The sequence below is a fragment of the Apodemus sylvaticus genome, chromosome X (assembly GCF_947179515.1).
Source record: "Apodemus sylvaticus chromosome X, mApoSyl1.1, whole genome shotgun sequence".
In the NCBI taxonomy this organism is placed as follows: domain Eukaryota; kingdom Metazoa; phylum Chordata; class Mammalia; order Rodentia; family Muridae; genus Apodemus; species Apodemus sylvaticus.
In genome coordinates this window covers 61,528,686-61,541,501 of record NC_067495.1, presented here as the reverse complement: position 1 = coordinate 61,541,501, position 12,816 = coordinate 61,528,686, and the positions used below count along the sequence as shown (strand labels likewise).

At 45.6% G+C, this 12,816-nt stretch overlaps 1 protein-coding gene across 1 annotated transcript in view; it reads right to left on the bottom strand.

Moving 5' to 3' along the window:
- Dlg3 (discs large MAGUK scaffold protein 3) overlaps positions 1-3,349 on the bottom strand; it is a 51,031-nt gene extending 47,682 nt beyond the window's left edge. The window contains exons 1-2 of the mRNA XM_052170903.1: positions 2,958-3,349; positions 44-97 (exon numbers count right to left, since the gene is read on the bottom strand). Of these exons, the coding sequence (XP_052026863.1) occupies positions 44-97; positions 2,958-3,314 (411 nt within the window). The 5' untranslated portion in view covers positions 3,315-3,349. The remainder of the gene's footprint in view (positions 1-43; positions 98-2,957) is intronic.
- Positions 3,350-12,816: the final 9,467 nt, after the last annotated feature.

The window sequence follows — 12,816 nt, the reverse complement described above, 5'->3', positions numbered from 1 at the left end:
CAGATCAATTGTCTGAGACTGAGCCAACCAGTGGTGCACTCACCGATAGGCTGGGCTCCAGGGCCTCGGGGTTCACTAGGAGGGGTGCAGGGCTGGCCTAAGGGGGATGGCAGAGATGGAGCATGGTGGGCAAACCGTACCACACCCAACATCCATAGGATGCCCGGTGAGGGAAGCTCTCCATTTCTCAACAACAGCTCCCCCTGACTTTGGGATCATAGACTCCCACAATGTCAGATATGAAAAGACAACAGACACCACTTTCACATGACAGTTGGGGACACTAAGGCCCAGAGTGGTTGTGGGGTGTGCCTGAGGGCACACTGGGAGTTCGGATATTGAACTTGTATCTCCAGGTATTCTTTGTGTTATAGGAAGCTTCAAGGCCAGTGGTAATTTGGCTGATCACCCCTTCCCCATGTTATTTCCATCAGACCTATTCCCTGGAAGCCCTATTTTTACACCTCCTTCAAAGGTTCCAGAAATCCAAGTTCTCAAATGAATAGGAGTGAAAATCCTAATCCATTTTTTTTTCCAAAGCAACTTTTGATTTGAACCCTTTCTGTGTCCCAGAAGAAAGTGTCAGGGTGGGAATTGGCCAGGAGTCTGAGGGCAAATAAGGGCAGGACTGGACTGGGGTAGACAAAATTCCCCATGATGGAGAATGTGATCATGGCACACAGTGGCCATGGGAAGACAGGTCAATGAGGGGTTCAAGAAAACACACAGGTTGTTTTCAGCAACAAATAGACACTGCCTTCCAGACAGGACATACTTGTGGCCATTGTTCAAGTGGAAATTTGATTCTGCACAGACAAGTACACCTGCTCTCTCGTTCCCACAATCATTTTCAAGACTGAAGGAACCCCCTTGTCTCACTCACCAGGTGTCCCAGCACTGATCCAAATTTCTCTGACTGTGTTATACCTCTAAGTTTTGGCCCCAGAAGAGAGCAGCTGGAAACACAGGGTGAGGGCTCTTCTAACATATCCCACTCTGCCTCCCCCTTCCCACCTTCCTCCTCTGCAGCACTGGCTTTAAGAGTGCTGACTAGCCATGCCTCCCCTGTCTCCTCCTTCATGTTCTGTGGTTTTAAGGAGTCAGTGGGTAGGACTCCAGTTGCAGCCTCATTCTGGTCCCGGGAAGAAAAATCACTGGTTCTTCAGAGACCCCCCCAAACCAACACAGCCAATTGAAGTGCAATACAGCTCTTTCATGTACCGAGTGTACCGTGGTGTGCTGTGTGTTCCACATGTGACAGGTCATGCCTCAAGCCTAGCTTGGGTGGTACCTGGAGGTTTCAGCTGCCAGTTGTCCACCCTCTAGCTCTGGTCCCGCTTCCACTCAGGAACCTTGCCTCTAGGGTCAGGAGCCATCCAAAGATCAGCTTGGGTAAAAATAGGGTACCCAACGGGCCCAGCCCTGGCATTGGCACCTATTTCCCACTGGGCAGGCCAAGCATGAGCGTGTGTTTGTAAGGGAGGGGCAAAAAAGAGGGGACTCACTGGAGAAGGCAAGGAACCAATGCTAGGGACATAGGAAGAGGTGTAGACAGACAGACAGATAGAACGGAGAATTCCTATCTCCAAGAAGCCCCCTCTTTTGCTTCTAGGTAAAAGCACATCCTATTCTCCGAAGAGGACACGGGTGGCCAGAATGGTCACCAGCTTGGGGCAGTCAGCACCTGCCATAGAGAGCAGAGCTTCTCCTCCTCTCTTCCCACCCTGGGGGCTGCAGAACCTAAGAACTAGACAGGCCCTCCGCCATGCGTGCCAGAGACCTGGCTCTGCTGGCCCAGCCTCCATTTTGCTGCTTCTCCCACAGACGCTCCTTCCATTTTCTAAGCTGGCAGTTCAGGCTGGGAGTGGAAGCCGGAGTTGTGCCCAGCACCCAGGGGCTCCCAAGCTGTGCCAAATCAGAGCTGGGGAGCTAAGCTCTCTCACATCTGTGGCTACCCATAAGGACCATGCCCCACTCAGGGAAGACCCCGCATTAAGGCAGCTGCCCTTTGCCTGGTTCCAGGCAATATGCCTGCTTTGGAGCAAGAAGGCTTGTTTAACACCCCCTGCCCCCCCATCCCCCCCGCAGCACACACACTTCAGAGCAGCTTGGACAAAAGAGTCTGTCCTTCTCAGCAGCATCTCAGCCCTGCTTGGGACGTGTCTTGCCCACCCCCCACCACCACCTTTGCCTGTCAAGCGCTTCTCATCAGGGACAACACACACACACACACACACACACATACACACACACACACGTGTATACTCTTGAAGCCACATTCTTACACACATATACATGGAAACACCCTCAGGCAAACACAGCTATCCCTGCAGCCTCATCTACAGAGACACCTCCACATTCAGAGAGACATCCTCACATCCATGTGCACGTTCACACACAAAGGGACTGGGATGGAGAGGGACTCACGGATGGAGAGATAAAGCTCATCCATCTGAGCACATGGGCTCTGCTACATACATTCACACAAGCTCCACACACCCCAACATACATACAAACACATATGTCCCCCCCCCACGCAGAGCACCATGCCCCCTCCTCCTCTCCTATGGAGACACACACCACATACAACCCCCGCAGAACCTCCCGCCCCCTGCCAGACACAGAGACACTGCCACCCCCACCCCCCCCCCCCGCCCCGCACCGAGACAAACCCAAATCCCCCACACTAGGAAAATGTGGCCCTCCGCCATACCATCACCCCCTGATACAAACAGCTCCTCCCAATCCCCTCCAAATCGAGACCCCCTAAACAGACACACATAGAAAAAGCATGTATTTTCAACAGTCTCTCTTTGGTCAGCTGCAGTGCTAAGGCTCAGATCCATATACTTGAAGCCCCAGCAACCCCTACTGCTCCCCAGACTTCCTAGACCCCAATCCCTAGTCCATTGGGTTGTCCCACCAGCCTCCCCTCCGCCTCACCCGCCAGTCCTTACCTGCTCATACCAGTCCCGGTTGGTACAGGTGCACTCGGGCCACCAGCCGGGGCCACTGCCGTTGAGTTTCGGGGTGCTCTTGCTGGGGACTGGCTTAGGGGGCACTGGCCCCACATCTCGGCCCGTGGGGATGAGCTTGGCCTTGGTGCGAGGGGTGGGGGTAGCCCCTGCCTGTGAAGGCAGGGTCTGCGAGCTGTAGCCTCCATAACCGGAGCTGGCCCCATTGCCCCCACTTGGCCCATAGGGGTCCGGCACCTGCCAATCCCCGTAGCCAGGAGGCTCAAGACGCCGCAGGGCAGCCAGGCGGGTCACCTCGTAGCACTCGGGGCACTTACAGCAGTGCTGGTGCTTGTGCATGGCACTGCCCCCCGCGGCTCGGACCCCCCAGCTCACGCCAGTTTCCACGCTGCCGCTGCCACCGCCGCCGGGCTCCCTAGCACACTCGCACTGCTCAGACCAAGAAGGGGGGGGCACCCGTGGGGGTGCCCGGGCGGAGCGGGGCCTGGGGCCGGGCGGGCGTCCCGGGGCCTCTGCCCCCACGCTGCCCCGCACCCATGGCTCCCCCTCCAGCACTGGCGGCTCCGTGTCTCCCGTTGTGACTTCTGGGCCGAGGCCCAGCGGCAAAGAAGAATCGAGCGCCCAGGCAAAGGCTAGGTGCGGCGAGAACCTCTTCTGCTCAGGTCCCCAGGATGGATCTGAGTGGAGTCAAGAGCATCTCTCCCTGGCTCCCTTCTCAATTGATTCCAGCCAATCAGAGCACAGAGTCAGGCAGCGGCAGCGGCAGCAGCAGGAATGCTAAACAGCGGCTCCTTAAAGGAACAGAAGCAGAAGCGCCCCCCTCCCCACCCCGGGCTCAGACATATCTCCCCTATTCTCTGGGGTTACTGGCAACCCTAGTCTAGGTGGCTGAGATTTGGGCCACTGGAGAGCTGAAGAGTATGATCCTGCGATCCTGTGTCCTTGTGTTGCCAATTTCAGGCTGTCCTCTGACTACTCCACCCCGCCCCACTTGCAAGAGGGAGTTGCAGTGAGATGCTCAATGGGTCCCTAAGCTTGCTCTAAGCTAGGGCCACCAGAAGTAAAGGCAGCAAACAGAACCGACCAAAGGGGCATCTGGGCAGGGTGCGAGAAGTGCTGCCTCCTGCAGGGGACCAAGGAAAAGGGCAGCATCCAGGTCTGTCAGCGGATCCTGACCAGGACCATTGTTCTTTCATTCCCTAGGCCCTGAAATGACTATCTCTCACAGTCGACCTTTCTTACATCACCAGTGAGAAAGACTTAACCTCAGAACCAGCAATGAGAGAAAACTACTTTTGCCTGCCTCCAACACTTCTGCCGCCACTCCATGGTTATGTTAGGGAAAAGAGGCTTGAAATATTAAGAAGAAAGGGATTTAAGGTACAAGGAAGTGGTAAGAAAAGATCTGAAGTGAAAGAAGCCAATTCTGTGGGTCTGCTACAGCACCCAGGAATATCTGTTGAAGGAGGTCTTGGCTTCTCTTGGCCCATGCTGTTGGAAGGTGGAGAAAGAATAATCATATGACAGAATCTTTTTTTTTTTTTTGAGACAGAGTGATCATCCTGCCTCAACTACTTGCTTGGTGGTATTACAGGTGTCACCCGGCCTAGCTTTTTGTTGCTTTCCCTGTTTTCTCTTTAGCAGATAATGGGTGAATCATTACGAAGTTTGAAGTGCAAACAAAAAATCTCTATCAAGGCAGTACTAAAGGTACCTCCATTCTACCAATAAGAACTAGAAGAAGCTCAGTGGTGCTAACACGGCTAGGTAGCACAACTAAAAAGTGAAAGTTCTTGCCACTTGACTGGAACCCATGCTCTAAACTACTCATATAAGTACTATGCTCTAAGATCTCCTGCAGATTTTAGGTCACCATTTAATTTAACAAACATTAATTGAGCACTTACCCTGTGCAAGGCCATTACATGGGTGTTGTGAATAGAGACTTGGACTTAATTCAACAGATGTTCATGCCAAACATTGTTGTAGAATATAGTAATAGAACAGTAAGACGTACAACAAACAGAGCAAGTCCCTGACCTTGGGGAGCTTACATTCTAGTGAGAGGATGTAGACAGACATAAGCACAACAAAAAAAGATAATCATATAGTTATGACAACTGGCAATGATTGTCAACTTAGGTAGAATTAGGATCACCTAGAAGATATGCATTGGGCATATCTGTGAGGTCATTTCCAGAGCAGATGAACGCACCATCAGTGGGAGTGGCATCTTCCAATGGGTCACCCAGATATAGAGAGGTCTGAGTAAAATGTAGCAAGTATATGCGTGCTTTCACTTCCTTTTCAAAAAGACTTATTTCATTTTCTGTGTACTAGTTAGTGTTTTACCTGCATGTATGTATGTGCACCACTTGCGTGCAGTTCTGGCACAGGCCAGTAGGGCATGTCAGATCCCCTGATACTGAAGTTACAGATACTTGTCCTTCAGAACCAAATTTGGGTCCTCTGCAAGAACTACCAGTGCTCTTAGCGACGGAGCCATCCCTTCATTCCCTCTTCTCTTCCTTTTGAGTTCACGGATCGCTGCTGCTGCCATTATTGGCCACCACCAGACTTCATGTTCTTCAGTCATCCAAATGAACTTAACACCAGTGACTTTTCAGGGATCCTCCAGGTTTTCAGCACCAGATTGGGACTGCTGAAACATATAATATTTTTGGACCAAGCAGCTATCAGGTTCCGTGCCTTGCCAGTGTACAGACAGCCATTGTTGGACTGCTAGTTTCCCCATCATGTAAGCCAATCCAATAAGCCCTCACTATTATATGCATACATTCTATTGGTTCTATTCATCTACAGAAAGCTGTCTAATGCAGATTTGGGTACCACAAGAAGTTCTAGAGAAAGAAGGATGAAGGCGTAGTGATTTCTGCACTAGTTCTCTCATTTGATTACTTATAGCTAAAGTTACTAAACATCCTCCTGATAGTATGGAGAGAACCGATGGACAATCCATGGTGTGAACTGTTTAAAGAAGTACGTGCAAGAAATGCATTGGACACTACTGATTCAACACTTACTTGTGAGAGGCAGGGAATTGGGTGAGTTTATACATAATACGTTTGAGTATTTCTGGGAAACAGACAATATAATGTTATGGACTGGTTGCTTCTTATATCTCTGGATAAAGTAACAAAGGGAAAATATAAGTTCAGAGATGCAGTTTCTCAGTTCCAAGTGTGTATTAAAAATCTAAAGGCCAGAGGAGTGAAGGATACCACAGGGAAACTCGCAGAATCAACCACACAAACCCTGTGTGTTTGTAAGAACTCACAGGGACTGACTGACAACCTATGCAGGAAGCCTGAATAGGACCGGCTTAAGCCCTCTGCATACATGAAACAGTTGTATAGTTCAGTCTTCATGTGGGACTCCTAACAGTGGGAGCAGGGGGTGTCTCTGAGTCTGTTGCCTGCCTTGGGGACCCTTTCCTCATACTATGCTGCCCTATCTAGCCTTAACGGGAACGGGAGATGTGCCTAGTCTTACTGCAACTTGATATGCCCATGGCTGTTTGATATCCATGAGAGGTCTCCCCTTTTCTGAGCAGAAAAGGAGGAATGGTTAGGGATAGGGAAGAGGGGAAGTTGGGGAAGGGACTTGAAGGAAATTAAAAAACAAAAAACAAACAAAAAACAAAAAACAACCCCCCCCCCCGGAAAAAAAACCTAAAGGCTCTATGTTTGGTCTGAGAGAGAATCCTCTCTTTGGCACCCATAGGGCTGAAGTTGCAAAAAACTAAACACAAGCTCTCATTATTATCTGACTTACAATACAAGTTTAGGTCTGAGTCTCAAAAACTGTCAGCAGTTAAAGTGACGACACTGACTAGTAAAGATTGGGATCCAACAACTTTAAGATGGAGAAATGTAGGAGGACCCTGAGACCTAAACACTGAGCCCTCAGATATTGATGAGTTTCTATTTCAAAAATCTATTTTTTATTCATTTATCTATTTATTCATTTATTTAATTTATTTATAAGGGCATTGGTGTTTTGCCTGCATGTATGTCTGTATGAGGGAGGGTGTTGGATCACCTGGAACTGGAATTACAAAGAGTTGTGATGGGAATTGAACCAGGGACCTCTGGAAAAAACAACTAGTGTGCTTAACAATTGAACCAACTCTCCATCCCTGGGTTTCATGCTTTAAGACTTTCCTTTATTATTTTAAAGTGTGTGCATGCACGAGCGTGTGTGTGTGTGTGTGTGTGTGTGTGTGTGTGTACACAAATGTAAACTCCATGTATGTGGAGTTCAGAAGAGTGTCAGATTCCCTGGTGTTGAAAATGGTTGTGAACTACCTCATTTAGGTTCTGGGATCTGAACTCCAGTGTTCTGGAAGAGCAGGACACAATCTTAACCATCGAGCCATTTCTCTAGCCCCAGATCTGTTCAGTTTATTTTACCTGAGAAAGTAGTCTCCTACTGTTAGAGGTAGGTATACCCCTACCTTATTTCCTGAAATATTGGCCACTTTGTCCTTATCCAACGGAAATAATTCTGCAGTATCTATAGAACTAGCAATTACCTTTTCTAAAGGAGATGTGATGCCCCTCAGAACACCTCCTTACTGCCCATCTTTAGTCCTAGACCTATAACTAGACTCAAGTCTTAGCCAGTTCTTAGAGGTGAGAAACACAATATGACCCTGAGGAGATGTGCTATGTTCCAGAAGAACTGCTTGAATTTTCTAGTTCATTCAAGTAGAAGTCTGGAGAATGTGTATGCTAATAGATTTTAAGGGTATATCAGTGGCGGGCAGAACACAAAACCATTCCAGGCTGAATTTATTGATGTGAACTCATCGACCCGATTTTTGGTTCAATGTTTCAGCTGCCATACCATCCACATGGAACAGTTCACAACCTCCTGCAACCTCAGCCCCAGGGGATCCTACACCCTCTACAGACACTGCATTCATATCTTCACATATCCACCCAGACGCACTCAAACACACCCCACCTCCACACTGCACATAATAATTTATTTGGTTGAAGTGTGAGTCAAGAAATGGCCTACTGTAAATGAGCTGGATATGCCTGGTGTCCCTTGGCTTAATGTTGGTGAAGGGAATTAATGGCTCAGTGTATGGGAAATATTGTTATCTACTCCTCTATCATGAGAAAGTTCAGAAGACACGCCTTCCAATAATACTGTAAGAAGCAGATTTGGGACAGATGATGAGCTCTGTCATTACTCTTTTCTGTATAGCAGACCTTAGAGTAGGAGCCATAGCCATTCAACTGGATAACCTAAATGTTATAGGTATAAGGGTACAAGAGTTCTGAGGGCCAATTACCAAAGGCAAACTGAGGATGCTGGCCATAACAGACAGTAGAAGCAAAGGAATGATCGTGATTGTCTCTCTTGTGTAGAGCTATGATGCTGGATAATCTACCATGATATTCTGAGACATGAAATATACAGGAAGTCTACTAAGTTCTTGTTTAATCCATATAAGAAATGTATTTTCAGAGCAAATGAACAAAAGTCTATCTTGAATCATAGCCACAAAGTATCATGGCTCCTCAACCAATTTCCAGTCTTTATAAAATTTATAGGCCTATGAAATAAATGCATACCAGATACTTTTGAGGAGGGACCTTACTATACAACCATTTTGTGTGTGTGTGGTTTTCCAAGACAAGGTTTCTCTGTGTAGCCCTGGGTATCCTGGAACTCACTATGTAGACCATCCTGGCCTTGAACTCATAGAGATCTGCTTATCTCTGCCTCCTGAGTGCTCGGATTAAAAAAAAAAGGCTTGTGCCACTGCTGCCCAACCATTTCTTTTACTATTAATCTTTATCCACTCTCTCCTAAAATGAATCTACAGTCTTTTGCCATGGTAACTGTATGCTGAGGAAAGGGAATAATCAGATGTTTACACAGTGGCTCTGAATGGACATTAATTCCAAGAAATCTCAAATAGCATTGAGAGCATGGCTCTTCAGTCAAAGGAGGGACTTAAGATCATAAGGTAGCCAATGGAATTTTAGCAGAGGCCTGGTTCACGGTAGGTTAAATGTGCACCTGCACTGTAGTTACTGAGCCTCAGAATGCATAATCAGGTTTGATAAAGATCCTAGAATATTGACTTGCTTGATATTGTACAGGCCTTTTGCTGGCAAACACTGATGCTGTAATTTCATAAGTATAGCAGTCTTATAATGTCTAGAAGACACTGTTTGATCCTGGTCTTCCCCAATCTCTGGTTCTCACAATCTTTCTATCTCTGCTTCTACAATGTTTCCTAAGCCTATAAGGAGACAGATAACGTAGATGTGTCATTTGTGGTTGGCTTATCACAGACACTTTTTCTATGACCTTTGACCAGTTGTAAGTTAGTTTCATTAATCTCTGTCTACTACAGAAAGAAAAAGGTGCAAATTTGAGAGTCATACTTAGATGTGATGAGACACCATGACTAAAAAGCAAGCTGGGGAGGAAAGGGTTTATTCGGCTTATACTTACACATTACTGTTTATCATCAAAGGAAGACAGGAAAGGAACTCAAACAGGGTAAGAATCTAAAGGCAGGAACTGATGCAGATGTCATAGAGGAAAGCTACTTACTGGTTTGCTCCTTTTCATTATAGATCTGTCTAAACTGGCCAGTAATAACCATGTGACATAGGTTGGTTTGAAATCTCCTCTGCCAACACCATTAAATCCAAAAGTCTTCAATTTAGCCTCAGGCAGATTGCTAGGACAAGAAAACAGCCACATTCTTCACCAAAACACCACAAGAACGATCTCTAGGCCACTTACTAATAATCTTCTCCGCTGAAGCCTCTCGGGCTGGGCCGTCATAATCTGCATTGCTCTCAGGACCACTGCTTTCCATGTTCCTGCCAGCATGGCCCACTAAGACCTGCTTAAAGCATCCAAGTGCTTTCCTACTGCAAAGTCTCAAAGTCCACACTCCACCAACAAGCAGAATGTGGTCAGGCCTGTCACAGCAATACCCAGTTTCCTGGTACCAACTTCTCTCATTGTTCTATTTGCTGTGAAGAGACACCATGACCATGGTAGCTCTAACAGAGGAACACATTTAACTGGCTTGCTTACAGTTTGTCATCATGGCAGAAAGCATGGTGGCAGGCAGGCAGACACGGTGTTGGAGAAATAGCTGAGAGCTCTATAGCTGGATCACCAGGCATCATGAAGAAAATGGCTCTGGACTTGGCCCACTCCCAGTGATACACATCTTCCAACAGGGCCACATCTCTTAATCCTTTCATATAGTGTCATTCTCTGGCGACTAAAAATTAAAATATATGAGCCTATGGAGGCCTATCTCATTCAAGCCACCACAGGCACACACATAAAACAATAAAGAAGTATTTTATTTTATAGAAAGAAGAAAATTAAGGGACTTGTATAACTCAATTTCAAAAAAATAGTAATTTCATTTCCCTAGTTTCTATGGTGGGGGGATCCTTGGAACAACACTTCATATCCAATCTATTAGTAAATCCCATCAACTATCTCTTCAAAATATACCCAGAATTGCACCTCTTCTTATCCTGTCTAGTGTTATTCCTCTGGTCCATGACAAAATCACCTGTTCAACTGAATTATGTCAGTAGTCTCTTTCCTGATTATTCTTAAGGTTTTCCACCCTTGCCCAATGTGGTATCTTATTTACAAAGATATCAGAGCCATCTTGATGAAAACAAGTCATATTACATCAGTTGTCCTCACAAAGCTACTCAGTGAGTCCAGTCCCTATCTCTCTAACACGTGGGGGAGGGAGCTTGCACACATATACACACATACACCATAAATAAAAGATTCTGAAAAAAGGTCACATTGAAGAAACTCATATTGAGACTTCTAAAAATCAAACACAAAGAAATATTTAAAAGAAACTATATTTGGTTTATAGGGGTAAAACCGAGTTTCTCTTCAGAAACCATGCGGTCCAGAAGCAAGTAGTACAACATATTTTAGTTGCTTAAAGTTATTTTCAGGTATAATGGTCCATGCTCATATTCCTTGCATTTGAGAGGAGATCAGAGTCATTCTCAAATACATGGCAAGTTTCAGGCCAAACTGGGCTACTTGAGATTCTGTATCCAAAAATCATAAGACTACTCATCTGGACCTTGTCATGCATGCAGTTAGTGGTTGATGGAAAGGGAGAGAAGAGGATGGTGTCTATAAATGAACTTTCACCTGATGTGCACACACACAAACCCACAAAAGAAATATATTTCTTTATGATTAGAAAAAGAAAATAGCCAGACAATGGTGGCACACACCTTTGATCCTAGCACTCAGGGAGGCAGAGGCAGGAGGATCTCTGTGAATCCAAGGCCAGCCTGGTTTATACAGTGAGTTCCAGGGCTACACAGAGAAACCCTGTCTCCAAAACGAGAAGAAAGAGAAGAAACAAAGAAAGAAAGAAAGAAAGACAGACAGACAGACAGACAGACAGAAGGAAAGAAAGAAAGAAAGAAAAAAAGAAAGAAAGAAAGAGAGGGTACATGAAGAATTGTTAAGCCTAAATATTTTGTATGATGAAAATATCCTTCACAAGTGAGAAGATTAAGACATTCTCAGACGCCAGGCAGTGGTGGCGCACGCCTGTAATCCCAGCACTCTGGGAGGCAGAGGCAGGCGGATTTCTGAGTTCTAGGCCAGCCTGGTCTACAGAGTGAGCTCCAGGACAGCCAGGGCTACACAGAGAAACCCTGTCTCGAAAAAACAAAAACACCAAATCCAAACAAACAAACAAACAAACAAAAACCAACAAAAAAAAAAAAGAGACATTCTCAGACAAATGAACGCTGAAAAAATTTGTACTAGGAGGCCGATTCTGAAAGAATGCTGAAGAACATTCTCAAAACAGAGAGGAAATCATAAAAGAAGAAATATTAGGTTGTTGGGACTGAAGAAAGAATAGAATGAACAAATATATGGGTAAATACAATAGACTTTGCTCCTCTTCAAACAACTTCAGTTGTCTAAATTATGCTTGACAGTTGAAGCAAAAATTGTAACGTTGTCTAGTGTGGATTTCAATGTGTTTAGAGGGAATATTTAACATAACTGTACTATAAATAGGGCAGGATAAAAGGAGTTAAAGGGAAGTGCAGTTTGTACTCTCTCCTCTGTCTGGCTTATTGTTGATATCAGGGAGTCTTTGTGGTGACACAGTAGTTCCGTGTCCTGATTGCACTTATTACAGGATTCCCCACTGGTGCTAAAATGGCATTAAACTCTCAATGCATTGCACCAATGTCAATTTTCTGATTTATATATTGTACTATAATATTGAAAGTTGTAATTATTAACAGATACTGAGGGAAGGGCACACAGGTCTTTCCTGTATTGTCTGTGCAACTTACTCTGAATGGATAAATATTTCAAAAGTAAAAGATCATAAGTTGGGACTGGAGAGATGGCTCAGTGTTTAAGAACACTGGCTGCTACTCCAGAGGATCAGGGTTTGATTCCAAGAACCCACATAGAAGCTCACAACCATCTGTATCTCCAATTCCAGGGCATCTGACACCCTCTTCTGACCCTTGAAGGCACTAGCCATACCCAAGGTGCACAGACATACATGTAGGAAAAACCACAAATAGTTGAAGGCGGCTAAGGACAAAAATGCAGTGTGAATACCATGATTGACCAGTTTTTGATTTTAGAATAGAAAAGACAAATGTGTTCAACTTGAATTATAATTTTTCAAGCATTAAATAAGAAGTAGTTATTGTTCTTTTTATATTTATTTATTTATTATTTATTTATTTATTTATTCATTTGTGTGTGTGTGTGTCTGCGTGCACGCGTGCGTGCTATA